Here is an 18820-nt window from a genome sequence, read left to right on the forward strand (position 1 = left end):
CAGACAAAGGAATCTTAGGGAAAATACAATTCTAAATCCATTTAAACTAAACCCTAGAAATGCCTGGCTAAAAATGTCATATTTTATACAGTGAACTTATTGCACGAGGCTAAAGTTTGAGCTTGTCAATAGCAGCAATGATCCAGGACTTCAAACTTGTCACAGGGGGTCACCATCTTGGAAAGTGTCTGTGACACTCACATGCTCAGTGGGCTCTGATTGGCTGTTGAGAAGCTAAGCTTAGGGCTCGTCACTAATTATCCAGCAGAAAATGAGCTTCCCTGGCTGTAATATAAGCTGATGCTACAGGTTTGCTGATTATTAAATTCTGATGCAAATTGCACTGGTTTCTGTGCTGCCATGTAGTAATTATGTGTATTAATTACTAATCAGCCTTATATTGTGACATTTCTATTCTATGTGTACTGTATATTGTGAGTGGCTCCCTAAGCTCAGTAAGTGACAGCAGCACAGAGCATGTGCAGTGAATCAGCAGAAAAGAAGATGGGGAGCTACTGGGGCATCTTTGGAGACACAGATCTTTACTGCTAAAGGGCTGTGGTTGCCTTGGGCTGGTACAGAAGCACAAAACATCATGTACAACATTTCTACCTACTTCTTTAGTTAAGGTTTAGTTCTCCTTTAAATATTTATCCATAATACACATAAATAGGAAATAAAGGCTCTCGGGGCATGATAGGGATTTTTATTAAAAATATGTCTCGGGGCATGATAGGATCTGTAGTCTGGACATCCCTAATGTATTTCATGTCATGCCGTCAGGTGATGTATGAGCCAGGGTGGGTGGGGTAAAATCAGTGGACTTTGGAGTAAGGGGAGATGAGTATATTTGTGGCCCCTTGTTATGGGTATAGAGGAGTGGGGAACAGTAACAAAGGCAGGAATGTGATCCACACTCTCGGCACTTCTGTAACTTTACCTAAAAGCACCACACCTGCACTGCAAATGCTCTCGTCAGATAGACTTCTCCAACGCCGGGGGGGGGGGTAGATCAGTAACCCCTGTGCTGGGCAGATCAAGTGCAAGGATTTGAGTCTGGTAGAGAAACACTGGCTCATTGTGTTCCCAGTTATTGAGCCTCAGAGACTGCCAAGTGGTGGGCTGAAGCCGCAGGGGCTGCCATACAGTTCTGTGGGTGGTAAGACCTTGATGTGGTTATCTCTGCTTTGTAAACTTAATCGGGGATACAGCAGTTGGAAGAGCCCAAAGTAGACAGGGAGGGGGTTAAGTTGTTTCCCCATCTGACTCCCAGGCTCAGGGCTGCTGTGCTGGGAAAAGGATCTGCTGCTGCTGTACATATTGGGCGTGTAAAGGGAATATAATACATTTGTCTGTCAGCTTTCTGAGTGATGTTTGTTCCTTGTGCAACTTCTTTACATTGGGTGCAAATTCCTAGACAGGAGTCTACACTGTCACTGCTTTCTGATTGGTGCATTCAGCTCTCCTTTTGCATTGAGCCGTTTATGGCGTACATCTCAGGGTGCTTTTCTAAACACTTTTTCAATTTTCTTGAATTATTATTTTTTTTTTTCAGTTTCAGAGCGATTTAAGTTTTTATAAACAGTCATTATAATGAATTCTGTAACAGCGCTACCTGCTGGGCCACCCTGTAACTGTACAGAGAGATATACTTTCAGAAGGAAAACAGAGAAGTGTTCTGATGTTGCTCTGCTCAGGGAAGAGATTGCTAGAGAGATCTAATTTCAGAATGAAAACAGAGAAGTGTTCTGATGTTGCTCTTCTCAATTAAAAGATTGTTAGAGAGGTACACCTTCAGAAGGAAAATGGAGAAGTGTTCTGATGTTGCTCTGCTCAGGGAAGAGATTGCTAGAGAGATCTAATTTCAGAAGGAAAACAGAGAAGTGTTCTGATGTTGCTCTGCTCAGGGAAGAGATTGCTAGAGAGATATAATTTCAGAAGGAAAACAGAGAAGTGTTCTGATGTTGCTCTGCTCGGGGAAGAGATTGCTAGAGAGATATAATTTCAGAAGGAAAACAGAGAAGTGTTCTGATGTTGCTCTGCTCAGGGAAGAGATTGCTAGAGAGATATAATTTCAGAAGGAAAACAGAGAAGTGTTCTGATGTTGCTCTGCTCAGGGAAGAGATTGCTAGAGAGATATAATTTCGGAATGAAAACAGAGAAGTGTTCTGATGTTTCTCTTCTCAATTAAAAGATTGTTAGAGAGGTACACCTTCAGAAGGAAAATTGAGAAGAGTTCTGATGTTGCTCTGCTCAGGGAAGAGATTGTTAGAGAGATATACTTTCAGAAGGAAAACAGAGAAGTGTTCTGACGTTGGTTTGCTAATGGAAGAGATTGTTAGAGAGATACACCTTCAGAAGGAAAAAGGAGAAGTGTTCTGATGTTGCTCTTCTCAGGGAAGAAAACACGTGTCTCGCTCCAGTCTCCCAAAATCGATACAAGAGGAAACTTCAAGAGATTTTGGGAAACTGGAGCGACATGTGTTTTACCACCAGCGATTCACATTATTGCCTATGGGAAAGCTTTTTACTGGAGAGTGCAGGAGAATAGTTGCCCAGAGAAGCAGCGATTTATCCCTAGCGATTAATCTCCTGGTGTGTCACTGCCCTTAGAGAGAGATTCTTTCAGAAGGAAAACAGAGAAGTGTTTTGATGTTGCTCAGGGAAGAGATTGTTAGAGACATACACCTTCAGAAGGAGAACAGAGACATGTTGTAATGTTGCTCTGCACAGGGAAGAGATAAAGAGATACACAATCAGAGTGAAAACAGAGAAGTGTTCTGATATTGCTCTTCTCAGTGAACAGATCAGGGGCCTCAGATACCCTTTCCTATCTTTCCCTTCTGAAAGTATATCTCTCTAGCAATCTCTTCCCTGAGCAGAGCAACATCAGAACACTTCTCAGTTTTCCTTCTGAAAGTCTATCTCTCTAATGATCTCTTACCTTAGCAGTGCAACATCAGAACACTTCTCTGTTTCCCTTCTGAAAGTATATCTCTCTAATGATCTCTTACCTGAGCAGAGCAACATCAGAACACTTCTCTGTTTCCCTTCTGAAAGTATATCTCTCTAATGATCTCTTACCTGAGCAGAGCAACATCAGAACACTTCTCTGTTTCCCTTCTGAAAGTATATCTTTCTAGCAATCTCTTCCCTGAGCAGAGCAACATCAGAACACTTCTCAGTTTTCCTTCTGAAAGTATATCTCTCTAATGATCTCTTACCTGAGCAGAGCAACATCAGAACACTTCTCTGTTTCCCTTCTGAAAGTATATCTTTCTAGCAATCTCTTCCCTGAGCAGAGCAACATCAGAACACTTCTCAGTTTTCCTTCTGAAAGTATATCTCTCTAATGATCTCTTACCTTAGCAGTGCAACATCAGAACACTTCTCTGTTTCCCTTCTGAAAGTATATCTCTCTAATGATCTCTTACCTGAGCAGAGCAACATCAGAACACTTCTCTGTTTCCCTTCTGAAAGTATATCTCTCTAATGATCTCTTACCTGAGCAGAGCAACATCAGAACACTTCTCTGTTTCCCTTCTGAAAGTATATCTTTCTAGCAATCTCTTCCCTGAGCAGAGCAACATCAGAACACTTCTCAGTTTTCCTTCTGAAAGTATATCTCTCTAATGATCTCTTACCTGAGCAGAGCAACATCAGAACACTTCTCTGTTTCCCTTCTGAAAGTATATCTTTCTAGCAATCTCTTCCCTGAACAGAGCAACATCAGAACACATCTCTGCAGGGTCAGATTGGGAGCCTGCTGCACCTGCGTGCTACGTGTGTGCACATGTGCTGGCACGTTGCATGTGTGTGCATGCGCAAACGAGCGAAATGTATTTTAAGGAGCCTTCCTATCGTGGATGTGGGTGCAGATCAGGGCCGGGGCCCACCAGGTTTTTTCCCAGTGTCCCAGTCCGACCCTGCTTCTCTGTTTTCTTTCTGAAAGTACATCTCTCTGACTGTACAGTTACGGGATGGCCTAGCAGGCGGCGATGTTCTTACAAGATTCATTACATTGACTCTGAAGCTGAACAAAATAATGTAAATTGCAAAAGTGTTTAGAAGAACCCCCTGTGCAATTTTTACATTACATTTTTAAGGTTTATTTCTCCCTTAATGGCTTGAGCATGCTTACTAGTAACCCACACGCACACATGCTGTATAGTTTGGTAGAGTGTGTATATAAAGTGCAGGTGTGTGTGTCCCTCTATACAATAGGCACTCACATTCCATACAGTGTGTTACACAAAGTACCTGGGCCCTGTCTGTAGGATTGTGCCGCACACTCGCCAGGAATGTCTCTCACAGGCAGATGAAGTGATTGTAAGCACACACGGCTCTGTACAAAAGGCTGCATTACACACCCCACGGTGGCACCTCTCACACAGCTCACAGCACCCATTCACTTGCTACAGAGGCTTTTGTCTAAACACAGACTTGTGTATATTGTGCTGGTTTCTGTCCCACACAGGAGTCCATATTCTGATCTCTTATTTATTTGAGAAGTTCTTGTTCAGTTAAGCAATCCTGCTACTATTTATTCACTTGGCCACTGGGGGGAGCTACACTGCAGGCTTCTATAGCTCACATTGTCTCAAATGAGAATAAAGGGGAAGTAATCGCTATGGTTGCAGGGTGGATTGCAGACAGTACACACATAACTTCCCAGCACCACTACTCAACTCAGGGGCCCCCAAACTGAATAGAGACTCTGTGCATGTCATTCTGAAGGCAGCCAATCACCCAGCCCTTACTGCAGGAGGGGTGGGGCTTATGTTACAGAAGAACTTTTTCAGTGTTTAATGAAAGAATTCTTTTTTTTTCCTGCTGTAGCCCCTCCTTCTTTCCATGAAACTCCACCCGCATACGTGGAAGTGCGCGCGGGAGACACGCTGACGCTAACCTGCGTAGCTCATGGCAACCCTCAGCCTGTGGTCACATGGAAACAAGATGGTGTTGCCATAGAGAGTGGAGATAAGATCCAGGTGAGTGTTCATGTGCTTCCAGCAGCCACAGCCAGGGCCACTGTCAGAAATTATGGGCTCCTACTAATTATTGAGCATGAGCCCACAATGGTGTTGTCTCCTGTCAACTAATTACAAGGGGACCCCAATAAAAAAGGCAAAATATATTTCAAGCTCCCAGTCTGCCCAACCGTGCATTATGCTGCCACTAACCTGAGTGCCACTAACATGAGTGCCGTTAACATAAATGCCACTAACTTGAGTGCCACTAACCCGAGTGTCAACATAAATGCCACTAACTTGAGTGCCACTAACCCGAGTGTCAACATAAATGCCACTAACTTGAGTGCCACTAACCCGAGTGTCGTTAACATAAATGCCACTAACTTGAGTGCCACTAACCAAAATGCCACTAACCTGAGTACCGTTAACCTAAATGCTACTAACCTAAATTTCACTAACCTAAATGTCACCTGAGTACCACTAACCTAAATGGCACTAACCTGAGTGGCACTGAGTTTGAGTGCAGAGGGGCCTCCTGTATCTGTGGGTTTGGCACCTACACGGAGCCCCTTTGCACCCCCCGACACTCAGCACTGTGCTGCACATAGTACCCCCACTCATCGGCCATTTTCGTTATGTTAATGACCAGGCTGTATCCATGTTTACTCTTGCCCCAGGAATATAAAAACGCCTGTTCTGCCCATGGCACTGCCAAGGAAAATAGGAGGAACGGCCGAATGAAAACAAAGGGCAGTTGTCATCTAATTGTGCCGGAAAGAAATAGCAGTGGAACTGTCTGTGACTCTGCTGCCCTCTAGTGTTCACACCTGGGACTGCAATATTCTTTATAGACCATAAACATTGGCATCAACATGGGCATCACATGGGCACACCATTCTGAGAGAGGCTGACTGGGCGTATGAAATATAGAATGGCTGGCTGCAGAAAGTAGCACAACATCCCTGTGCATTGATAAATCAATGCTGTGTGTAGAGTAGGCGTTACTTGGCCTTTAAAGCAGGTGAGCAGTGCCCTTTGAAGGGGTTGTTCACCTTTAAATTAACTGTTCATATGATGTAGAGAGTGATATTCTGAGACAAAGTACAATCAGTCTTCATTTTTTATTATTTGCGTTTTGTTTTTTTAGTTGTTTCGATTTTTATTCAGCAGCTCTCCAATTTGCAATTTCAGCAGTTGGGTTGCTAGGGTCCACATTACCCTAGCAACCATGCATTGATTTGAATAAAAGACTGGAATATGAATAGCAGAGGCCTGAATAGAAAGAGGAGTAATAAAAAGTAGCAATAACAATACATTTGTAGCTTTACATAACATTTGTTTCTTAGATGGGGGTCAGTGACCCCCCCCCATTTGATAGCTGGCAAAAAATCATAATTAAAAATAAAACTATTTGTGTATGCAAATTAGGGGTGGGAAGGGGAAAACATTTTTTACTTCCTTGTTTTGTGACAAAAAATCATGCGATTTCCCTCCCCACCCCTAATTTGCATATGCAAATTAGGATTTGGATTAGACAAGGCAGAAGGATTCGGCCGAATCCAAATCCTACTGAAAAAGCCCAAATCCTGGATTCGGTGCATCCCTAATTTTTTTATTATTTCTAGTTTTCTAGTTATTTAGCTTTTTATTCAGCAGCTCTCCAGTTTGCAATTTCAGCCATCTAGTTGCTAGGGTCCAAATTCCCCTAGCAACCATGCATTGATTTGAATAAGAGACTGGAATATGAATAGGAGAGGCCTGAATAGAAAGAGGAGTAATAAAAAGTAACTAACAATACATTTGTAGCCTTACAGATCATTAGATGGGGTCAGTGACCTCCCCACTTGATAGCTGGAAAAATCATGATTAAAAACAAAACTATGAAAAATAAACAATGAAGACCAATTGAAAAGTGGATCACAACTGGCCATACTATACGAGACTGAAATTTAAGCACCCTTCAATTTCCGTGAATACAAATGACTTTGGCGTTCTATTCAGTAAAACATATTGACTCCGCCCCCTACAGGCGGCTAATGGCTCTGTGAGCATCGTCGGGGTGGAACGTACCAACGCGGGGGTGTACACCTGCCATGCCTTCAGCGACGAAGGGGAGATCACGCACACTAGCCGCGTGCTAGTCCAAGGTATTGATTTATAATTATTAGTCCAAACATATTGATCCCCCCACACATAATGACACTGCTGTCTGGTTATTAAAGGGATACTGTCATGTCAAAACATGTTTTTTTCAAAACACATCAGTTAATAGTGCTACTTCGGCAGACTTCTGCACTGAAATCCAATTCTCAAAAGAGCAAACAGATTTTTTTATATTTATTTTTGAAATCTGACATGGGGCTAGACATATTGTCAGTTTCCCAGCTGCCCCCAGTCATGTGACTTGTGTCTGCACTTTAGGATGGAACTACTTTCTGGCAAGCTGTTATCTCTCCTACTTAATGTAACTGAATGTGTCTCAGTGGGACCTGGATTTTACTATTGAGTGTTGTTCTTAGATCTACCAGGCAGCTGTTATCTTGTGTTAGGGAGCTGCTATCTGTTTACCTTCCCATTGTTCTGTTGTTAGGCTGCTGGGGGGAAAGGGATAGGGTGATATCAGTCCAACTTGCAGTACAGCAGTAAAGAGTAACTGAAGTTTGTCAGAGCACAAGTCACATGACTGGGGCAGCTGGGAAACTGACAATATGTCTAGCCCCATGTCAGATTTCAAATTTGAATATAAAAAAATTGCTCTTTTGAGAAATTTCAGTGCAGAATTTTGCTGGAGCAGCTCTATTTGCTGATGCGTTTTGAAAATAAACACGTTTTCCCATGACAGTATCCCTTTAAATCCTTTAAAGGACAACTAAACACCGTTAGGTAAGTAATAACCCAGCCCTATGTGGGACCAACTCAATTAGGAGAAAGCCAGACTGTTTTGGAGATGGGAGGGCATAGGCCTGCTGTACGATAGGCTCTGGGCCAAAGAACTGACAATCAAATATTCTATTATATTAGATGAATGAGTGTATGTGTCTTTCTGTGCAGGCCCCCCTATCATTGTGCTCCCCCCAGAGAACACCACAGTGAATGTTTCCCAGGATGCCTTTCTAACGTGCCAGGCTGAGGCTTATCCTGCCAACCTCACTTACTCCTGGTTCCAGGGCAGCAATAACGTCTTTCTACTCAAGTAAGTCGCTTCTCATTAATGGGGCCCTTTAAAGGATCAGTAACATCAATTTTTTTAAATGATAAATTAGATAGTGTAGAACGAAAAAAAAACCACAGAGACATATTAAACTTTTAAATCGCTGAGTCTTTATTAAGAAATAACCCTGTTTGCGATCCATCTTGCGGCGCTTGATTTCTCCTCCCTGCCTTCCTTATAGGAGATAACCAGGGAGAAGTAATCGAGCGTCGCATGATGGATCACCTTTTCTGAAGAGGAGCGCAAGCTCGAGTTTCTGTTATTTATTAATAAAGACTTAGCGATTTAAAAGTTTAATATGCCTCTGTGTTTTTTTTTTCCATTCTACATTAACAAATTTTTTAATAAATAAAATTGATGTTACTGATCCTTTGAAGTCATTGTGGCCTCAGACCATACCACTGTTAGAGAAAGGGGTAGCTTCAATTCCTTATGTAACTTCCTAACGCCGACTCTTCCCCATCTCGTTCCTTAGCCATCTCCAGCCGAGAGTCCGCATCCTGGTGGACGGGAGTTTCCTTATCCAGCGGGTCACCCCAGAGGATGCTGGGAAATACACCTGCATTCCCAGTAACGGCATGTGGAAATCCCCCTCTGCTTCCGCCTACCTGTCGGTACTGCGTAAGTGCTTCTCTTGCCTACAAATGCTGATTCCATCCACTCAACTGGCCAACTGACTGTAGCAAAGGGAACAGATATGCAGCTAATCATTTAAAATAATAAAAGGGGTGGTTCACCTTTAATTGAACTGTTAGTATGATGTAGAGAGAGAGAGATTCTGAGACAACAATTGTTTTTCATTTTTTATTAATTTTTTGAAAAATTTTCTTAGGGATGCACCGAATGCACTATTTTTGATTCGGCCGAACCCCCGAATCCTTTGCAAATACCAAACTGAATCCGAATCCTAATTTGCGTATGCAAATTAAGGGTGGGAAGGGGGAAACATTTTTTACTTCCTTGTTTTGTGACAAAAAGTTGCGTAATTTCCCTCCCCACCCCTAATTTGCAAATTCCAAATCAATTCGGCCAGGCAGAAGAATTCAGTCGAATCTGAATCCTACTGAAAAAGGCCGATATGAATGATTCCACCTGTGCTATTGCCCTGTGAAGGTTCTAATGCTCTAATTGTGCAATGTATGTAATGCATCTCCCGGGGCCCACTCTACATTCCCATACAGATCCAGCCTATGTAACAAACATGCCCGCAGAGACCTACCTTCCCATTGGGATGCGCGGTGTGATCAAGTGTCCCGTCAGATCCAACCCATCCTTACTATACGTCAACTGGACCAAGGACGGACACCCCTTAGAGCTGGACAAGGTACGGACCTATGAATTCAGAGCACAGCCATGTGACCGGTGAGGGGCAGGTTTGTACTGAAGAACACGGGGCTAATCCTGCATGTCTGCTGCTGTGTAAATCTGAGCAGATGTCTACTTGCGCCATCTTGTGAATAGTGAAGGGAATATATAAGCAGCTGCTGCCTTATTGCCTCTGAAAATTACCTGATAGGAGTGGGAATACACAGTCCCAGTACAGTAGGTACAGTAGGTATGTGGGTAGGTATTTCTGTGCAGGTGGGAGAGGGGAGGGATACACAGTCCCAGTACAGTAGATACAGTAGGTATGTGGGTAGGTAGTTTATGTGCAGGTAGGAGAGGGGAGGGATACACAGTCCCAGTACAGTAGGTACAGTAGGTATGTGGGTAGGTAGTTTCTGTGCAGGTGGGGGAGGGGAGGGACACACAGTCCCAGTACAGTAGGTACAGTAGGTACAGTAGGTATGTGGGTAGGTAGTTTGTGTGCAGGTGGGAGAGGGGAGGGATACACAGTCCCAGTACAGTAGGTACAGTAGGTATGTGGGTAGGTAGTTTCTGTGCAGGTGGGAGAGGGGAGGGATACACAGTCCCAGTACAGTAGGTACAGTAGGTATGTGGGTAGGTAGTTTGTGTGCAGGTGGGGGAGGGGTGGGATACACAGTCCCAGTACAGTAGGTATGTGGGTAGGTAGTTTGTGTGCAGGTGGGGGAGGGGTGGGATACACAGTCCCAGTACAGTAGGTACAGTAGGTATGTGGGTAGGTAGTTTCTGTGCAGGTGGGGGAGAAGCAATAGGAAAGAAGGAGGGTTATACATGAATATGACTGAGCTGTTATTATATTTTCTCGTGTGTTGTCAGTACCCAGGTTGGTATGTGGATGAGGACGGCTCACTGGTTATAGCGACAGGGAATGACGATGCTCTCGGGATCTACACGTGTTCCCCGTATAACAGTTACGGCACAGCTGGGGTGTCTCTGCCTACGGAGGTGATCTTAAAGGTACAGGAATCTGTCTTCTGCCTAAATCTCAGAGTTTGATCCAGTGCTGGGACCATATCAGACAGTATTTGTGCTAGCAAGCCTCTGATTGGTTACTAGACCCGGAACAACCGGTTATAACATGGAGCCCCTATGTCTTTGTCATTGTGATGCTTTTGTCCCCCAGGAGCCTCCGTCATTCATCGATGTCCCCATTGAGGAATATTTCCAAGACGTGGGCAGAGAACTGGTGATTCCTTGTTCAGCCGTGGGAGACCCTCCTCCTCTCATCCAGTGGTCAAAGGTGAGACCCCACTTAGAATAAAGTGAATGAAATGGCGGCATCTATAGACCAGTAGACTTGTAGTTAATGATATGAGAGGAGTCTGTTCTTTCTCTGAAAATCATAACCAGCCTACAACTCCCTGACACCTTCCTTCTTACTTATAAAGTGACTCGTCTCTATGATTGTCCAGCCACGTGGCACCCCGAGAGCCCAAACAGCAGCTTAAACGGATGGTTCACCTATACGTTAACTTTTATTATGTTATAGAATGACCAATTCTAAGCAACTTTTCAATTGGACTTTTTGAATGATTTGCTACAAATGTATTGTTATTACTACTTTTTATTCTTCATCTTTCTATTCAGGCCTCTCCTGTTCATATTCCAGTCTCTTATTCAAATCAGTGCATGGTTGCTAGGGGAATTTGGACCATAGCAACTGGACTGCTGAAACTGCAAACTGGAGAGCTGCTGGATTAAAAGCTAAATAACTCAAAAACCACAAATAATGTAAAATGAAAACCAATTGCAAATTGTCACAGAATATCACTCTCTACATCATACTAAAAGTTTATTTAAAGGGGAACAACCCCTTTAAAGAGAGGGAAAGCTACGGAGGCATTTTAGTGCTGCAATAGTGCAAGAATGCTATATTTATTCAGCAGAATGTAAAAAGCTCTAGAAGCGCTCTCTGTTTGTTTAGGATAGCAGCTGTCATATTAGCTTGGTGTGACATCACTTGAGCCTCTACCTGCTCACTCATAGCTCTGGGCTCAGTTTGGGCAGGGAGGGAGAGAGTAGCAAACTGAGCATGCTCAAGCCCTAGCCCTGGAGGATTAAGCTGAAAACAGGAAGTCTGATACAGAAGCCCATGAGTACACAATAGAAGGAAAGAAATGTGGTGTTTCTTATGACAGAGGACTCAGAGCAGCATTACTTTGAGGGTTTACTGGTGTATTTATATAGACCTTTCTGTTAAGGCTTACTAAGGGGGTTATTTACTAAACTCCGAGCGCAAAAATCACGAAAAATTTGTAATTTTTTAAAAAAAAAATCAAATTTTTTTCGGAATTTATTAAACCCAGAGGATGGAAAAGTCAGAATCTGAAAATCCCGCATCTCCGACCTGTCGAGGTTGCATATAAGTCAATGGGAGAAGTCCCAATGATTTTTTGATGTGCACTGGGTTTTGTCAATACGCCCAAGTTTTCGAAGTTTTCGGGTGAAAATTCCGAAAAAATCATGAAAATCGAATAAAAAAATCAGAAAAAATAGTGAAAATCTGTGGTTTTTTTTTTTACTGCAAAGCAAATTTTCGGGAAACTGTAATAATAAATAACCTTAAAAAAACCCGAGCGGATTTGATCGTAGTTTGTAGCGGGAACTATTGAGATAAATTCGGACTTTGATAAATAACCCCCTTCGTTCTAACGCCTTGGCTTGTTTAACTGTACATGTGAATCTGGTGATTCTCCTCTGTAACGTAGAGATGAGAGCTGCGGGGCCCGTGTTGTTGGTGGGATGTGATACAAACATGGCTCTGATCCCAGGGAAAATCTCCGCTGTTTTAATTGGTATTGAGCCAACTTGTCTGTAAATGTTTCCCCAAACCAACCATACGCCTGCCTGAGGCCCAGTCACCTGCTCAACCCTCATCTCTTGTGGCTCATTGATTGTTACAGAGGACATAGCAGGAACCCTGTTGGACTACAACTCCCAGCATCCTACATCAGACATATGAACTCGGGACGCACCAAATCCACTTGGATTCAGCTGAATCCTCCGCGAAAGATTCGGCCGAATACTGAACTGAATCTTAATCCTAATTTGCATATGCAAATTAGGGGTGGGAAGGGGAAAACATTTTTTACTTCCTTGTTTTGTGACCAAAAGTAACACATTTGCCCTCCCTGACCCCAATTTGCATATGCAAATTAGGATTCGGTTCGGCTGGGCAGAAGAATTCGGCTGAATCTGAATCCTGCTGAAAAAGCCAGATTTCCGAACCGAACCCTGGATTCGGTGCATCCCTAATATCAGCACCGATTCTGGGGCTGCTTCCGCCTGAGGCAGCAGCCCAGATGCCTCCCCCCTCCTCTCCCACTCCGTACTTAAAAATTAGCGTCGGAGCAGGTCTAAGGGGGCAGTATTGCTAGTGCATCAAGCGCAATGGCGCTATCTGCACTAGTGGAGCCAAATTTCCAGGTTAAAACCCAGAAGTTCGGATCTTAAAGTTACAAGAGGTGGCTTTTTGCCGCCCCTTGTATCTGCCCACTTGCTGCTGCCTGAGGCAAGGTGAGACCCTCATGGCAGAAGCGGCCCTGCCTAATATAAACATTATAATTCAAAGTGTGCAGAATGCTTTGCTGCTGATCTAATCCTCCTCTTTTGCTCCTCAGCTGGGACTGCCTGGGAAGAGCGTCGCTCAGATGGATTCAAACAGCAGTCTGGTCTTCCGGCCCCTCACCAAGGAAGAGCATGGAGTCTGGGAATGTACGGCAACCAATCACGTGGCCACCATTAGCGCTCGGACTGCCATCTATGTGCTGGGTAATTATAAACCTACATGTTTACTAGAGATGCACCGAATCCAGGATTTGGTTTGGGATTCGGATTTTTTCAGCAGGATTCGTCTGAATCCTTCTGCCCGGCAGAACCGAATCCTAATTTGCATATGCAAATTAAGGGCGGGGAGGGAAATCACGTGACTTTATGTAACTAAACAACAAAGTAAAAAATGTTTCCCCCTTCCCACCCCTAATTTACATATGCAAATTCAGATTTGGTTCGGTATTCGGCCGAATCTTTCGCAAAGGGTTCGGGGATTCTTTTGAATATAAAATAGTGGATTTGATGCATGCGTAATGTTTACTGGTTCTATTTAGGTTTTTTGGGGTTCTGTATAAATGGGGGTTGCAGATATGCAGCTGGGGGGCTCAGCAATGTGACGTTGATTTCTGTTTGTGTTTCCAACCCCCACAGGTACAAGCCCACACGCTGTAGCCAACGTTACTGCCCAGTCCCTCGTCTCTTCTGTGAATGTTTCCTGGCTTCCCGGATTCGATGGCGGTTATTTGCAGCGGTTCAGTGTGTGGTACGCCCCACTGTGAGTGCTTTGTCCTGAATCATGTGTGTGTGTGCCACACATCTAATAGACAGCAGTGTATTCATAAGGGGGGGGGGGTGCCCTGGCTTGCCATATTCACTGACAGTTAGATCCAATATATCTTATAGGGGGGCTCCTTTTGCCTAGAAGATGTATTAGAGCTCACTCTATTAAACTCACCAGACATCATGTCTCTCTGGAGATGCAGGATTTGTGCAAAAGGCAGTTATTTTGTTAGATTTTGTTTGTACTGGAATCAGTTATTTTAGTGAACTCTAATACATCTTCTAGGCAAAAGGAGCCCCCCTATAAGATATATTGGATCTAACTGTCAATGAATATCTGACACCCAACTGCTGCATGAAGAGAGAATGAAGAGAAACAGATGCTGAGAGAGGAATAGTGAAGATAAACTTGATTATTTCAGAAACAATGGAGAATATTTAATTGATTGTATTTAGAAAGTTTCTTATTTCCGTATGCTGAAACTTATATTAAATTTTCATTTTTGCGATCGTTCCCCCTTAATGTTTCATTGTGTCCCACAGGGTGAAGAGACTGACTCGCGGGCACCACGACTGGATCTCACTCTCGGCTGCTCTTGGTGCCAGTCACTTGCTGGTGGAGAATCTGCAGACAGACACGGCCTATCAGTTCAGCGTCCTCTCCCAGAACAAGCAGGGCACCGGGCCCTTCAGTGAGATAGTGACCGCCACTCCTCTGAGTGAGTGTGGGGGGCAAAGTGGGGTGAAAGGGGCAATGGCAATCAGTGAGTGGCCCTATATCTTGCATCACCTATTGATGGGCAAATCCACCCCAAAAATCGATCTAGCCTCTAATACATATATACTAAAGGGATACTGTCATGGGAAACAATGTTTTATTCAAAACACATCAGTTAATAGTTTCTCAAAACAGATTTTTTTTATATTTAATTTTGAGATCTGACATGGGGCTAGACATATTGTCAGTTTCCCAGCTGCCCCCAGTCATGTGACTTTGCTCATGTGCTCTGATAAACTTCAGTCACTCTTTACTGCTACACTGGAGTGATATCACCCCCTCCCTTTCCCCCCAGCAGCCAAACAACAGAACAATGGGAAGGTAACCAGATAGCAGCTCCCTAACACAAGATAACAGCTGCCTGGTAGAATTAAGAACAGCACTCAATAGTAAAATCCAGGTCCCACTGAGACACATTCAGTTACATTGAGTAGGAGAAACAACAGCCTGCCAGAAAGCAGTTCCATCCTAAAGTGCTGGCTCTTTCTGAAAGCACATGACCAGGCAAAATGAGCTGAGATGCACCTAAACACCAATATTACAACTAAATACACTTGCTGGTTCAGGAATGACATTTTATATTGTAGAGTGAATTATTTGCAGTGTAAACAGTGTCATTTAGAAATAAAAACTACAGAAGGCATTGGCACATGTTTAAAGTAATGTCTGATGTTGCAGATAAAAACAGCAGCCACTGCCTCTACCATTCCCTCCTCTTCTGCTTACAGTTGTACATTTCTCATAGATTTCCTACTTAGCACTGTGCCACCTCCAGTGCCCACATCAGAGCCTAGCGACAACCTTTCCCCGCCCCGCTACCTTTCAGCCAATGAGACGTCAGGAGGGGTGTTTCTGCAGTGGTTGCCCCCGCTGCGCTCTTCGCTGCCTCTGCGTGGGTACGGCCTGGAATTCCGGAGGGATGAAGGAGCCTGGGAACTACTGGATGAATCCATCCCTGAGTCTCAGACTGAACTTGTGGTGCGCAAGCTGGTCAAGGTGAGGCTGGAGTTAAGTTCTGATTCAACTAAACCAAACTCAGAAAATTCAAGTATTGATGCTGAGCAATATAAACACTAGGGGGCGATGTAACATAACAATGGAGACCAAAACTGCACAGCATATTCTAGATATGGCCTTATCAGTAGTGATAGGCGAAATAAATTTGCCTTGTGCGAATTTACAGCGAATTTCCGCTTTTTGCGAAATTTGCGAAACTCCCATGAAAATTCGCCTGCGTCACCAAAATTTTTAAGCTAAGCTTAGGGGTTGTCATAAATTATCAAGCAGAAAATGAGGTTCCCCTGTAATATAAGCTGATGCTACAGGTTTGCTGATTATTAAATTCTGATGCTAATTGCACTGGTTTCTGTGCTGCCATGTAGTAATTATGTGTATTAATTACTAATCAGCCTTATATTGTGACATTTCTATTCTATGTGTACTGTATATTGTGAGTGGCTCCCTAAGCTCAGTAAGTGACAGCAGCACAGAGCATGTGCAGTGAATCAGCAGAAAAGAAGATGGGGAGCTACTGGGGCATCTTTGGAGACACAGATCTTTACTGCTAAAGGGCTGTGGTTGCCTTGGGCTGGTACAGAAGCACAAAACATCATGTACAACATTTCTACCTACTTCTTTAGTTAGGCTTTAGTTCTCCTTTAAGGATACTTAATAATCACTTGGGAGAATGTTTCACGTGTGCTGCCATCTTGTTCCTATGGACCCATGCTGATCATTATTCATCGACCGGATTCTCTCTGATTATGATTTACAGGATACCTTGTACGAGTTCCGGCTTGTGGCGTTCGCGGGTGATTATATCAGCGAGCCCAGTAACAGTGTAAATATCTCTACGGCAGGTGAGTATGAACCACTGGCATGGAATGTTTTGAAGCATAACTAAACATTAGGATGTAGTCTGATATTACCCATCACCAAGCCAGAGGGATTTGGTTTTTAAAGTAGAAGAAAATCTACTGAAGCAGTTTATTGCCAATAGATTAGCTACAATAGTGCAAGCTATACCACTATATTTATTCTGCAGAATGCTTTATCATACCTGACTAAACAGCTCTAGAAGCTCTCTCTGTTTGCTTAGGATAGCAGCTGCCATATTAGCTTGCTGTGACATCACTTCCTGCCTGAGTCTCTCCCTGCTCACTTATAACTTTGGGCTCAGATTACAGCAGGGAGGGGACGAGGGATAGAAGAGCAAACTGAGCATGCTCAAGCCTGTGCCCTTGAGGTTTATGATGAAAACAGGAAGTCTGATACAGAAGCCCATGAGTACAAGGAATTCCTGTGTTTCTTTTGACAGAGGACTCAGAGCAGCATTACTTTGAGGGTTTACTGGTGTATTTATATAGACCTTTCTGATAAAGCTGACTTACTTATAGTCTTTACGTCTCCTTTAAAGAATTGTTTTTCAGACATGTTTATGTTACAGCAAAAAGACTGCTATATTTCCTCGGTACTCAGGGTACAAATAAGCACTCACCCCAAATCTCACCCTAACTGACCTTCAGACTGGGCCCCCTTAGCTCATAACAAGGTTACAGATATATAGAAACATTGGGGTAACAGTCACCCTGCTATAGTTCCAGGGGTACCCAGGGCACAAATAAGCACTCACCCCAAATCTCCCCCTAACTGGCCTTCAGACTGGGCCCCCTTAGCTCATAACAAGGTTACAGATATATAGAAACATTGGGGTAACAGTCACTCTGCTATAGTTCCAGGGGTACCCAGGGTACAAATAAGCACTCACCCCAAATCTCACCCTAACTGACCTTCAGACTGGGCCCCCTTAGCTCATAACAAGGTTACAGATATATAGAAACATTGGGGTAACAGTCACCCTGCTATAGTTCCAGGGGTACCCAGGGCACAAATAAGCACTCACCCCAAATCTCCCCCTAACTGGCCTTCAGACTGGACCCCCTTAGCTCATAACAATGTTACAGAATGTAGTAAGTACCTCCATATTCAGTAGCTATATTAGATCCATAAGTGAGTGACAATATCAGTGCAGTTCAGTTGTATACCACTAGGTGGCTCTGCAGACAGATATATGAGACATAGTGAGACTCACCCGCAAGACAAGTATTGAATATACAATAGGCAGAGAGACCAAACTATTATATGAATTTAAAAGTTGTGTTTCGTGCTGGAAGGCATAGATTTCTTTGCAACTCTTTTTTTTTTAGCCAGCACCAAGCAACTCATTTGTGTCTTTGTTGGGCAGGGATGAAGGTGTACCCATCGAAAACTCTGAACCCAGAGGTGCAGCGGAAACCCTTGATGGCCGGCGTTGTGGGAGGGGCCTGCTTTCTCAGCTTGGCCATTATTCTCAGCACTGTGGTCGCCTGCATGATGAACAGACGCCGGGTCAGGCGCCGCCTCAAGCGCAGACAGCAAGGTACAGAAAGGGCCTGGGAGTAGGTTCTACTTACATATACTGTATATGGGTGGTGGGCCGGGTGTGTGCAAGCTTCAGGGCAGCTCCCTTTAACTTAAAGAGGTTGTTCACCTTTGAGTTAACTGGTAGTATGATGTTGAGAGTGATATTCTGAGACAATTTGCAATTGATTTTATTTTTTTATTATTTGTGGTTTTTGAGTTATTTAGCTTTTTATTCAGCAGCTCTCCAGTTTGCAATTTCAGCAGTCCGGTTGCTAGGGTCCAATTTACCTTAGCAACCATACACTGATTTTAAAAAGAGACTGGAATATGAATGGGAGAGGCCCGAACAGAAAGATGAGTAATAAAAACTTGCAATAACAATATGTAGCCTTACAGAGTATTTGTTTTTACATGGGGTCAGTGACCCCCCTTTTGAAAGCTGGAAAGAGGCAGAAGAAGAAGGCAAATAATTTAAAAAACTGTAGAATATAAAGTTGCTTAGAATTGACCGTTCTATAATATACTAAAAGTTACCTTAAAGGTGAACCATTCCCATTAACCCCTAAACCGCCCATTAGCCAGAACAGAATATGTCCAAGAAGAGATTTGGCTGTATCTTTTTTATATCAGTTTGGGCAAACACAACACCAGGAAAGGCAAATATTTAGTCCCAAAGCAACGTGCAGTGTCTCGCCCATGTCCATGGCTAGTGTTTATATAAACAGGCCACTCATCTGTTGGCCTCACCTCCAGCACTAG

General features: G+C 43.5%; 1 protein-coding gene across 2 annotated transcripts in view; it reads left to right on the forward strand.

Moving 5' to 3' along the window:
* Positions 1–18820, forward strand: part of igsf9.L (immunoglobulin superfamily member 9 L homeolog) — a 58616-nt gene that overhangs the window by 30241 nt on the left and 9555 nt on the right. For both annotated transcript variants that reach the window (XM_018231513.2, XM_018231514.2), the window contains exons 5-17: positions 4840–4991; positions 7003–7120; positions 8025–8166; positions 8660–8805; positions 9366–9508; positions 10366–10506; positions 10673–10789; positions 13170–13320; positions 13753–13876; positions 14425–14600; positions 15405–15655; positions 16434–16518; positions 17904–18077. In XM_018231513.2, the coding sequence (XP_018087002.1) occupies positions 4840–4991; positions 7003–7120; positions 8025–8166; positions 8660–8805; positions 9366–9508; positions 10366–10506; positions 10673–10789; positions 13170–13320; positions 13753–13876; positions 14425–14600; positions 15405–15655; positions 16434–16518; positions 17904–18077 (1920 nt within the window). The remainder of the gene's footprint in view (positions 1–4839; positions 4992–7002; positions 7121–8024; positions 8167–8659; positions 8806–9365; positions 9509–10365; positions 10507–10672; positions 10790–13169; positions 13321–13752; positions 13877–14424; positions 14601–15404; positions 15656–16433; positions 16519–17903; positions 18078–18820) is intronic.

This window comes from Xenopus laevis, chromosome 8L (genome assembly GCF_017654675.1).
Source record: "Xenopus laevis strain J_2021 chromosome 8L, Xenopus_laevis_v10.1, whole genome shotgun sequence".
In the NCBI taxonomy this organism is placed as follows: Eukaryota; Metazoa; Chordata; class Amphibia; order Anura; family Pipidae; genus Xenopus; species Xenopus laevis.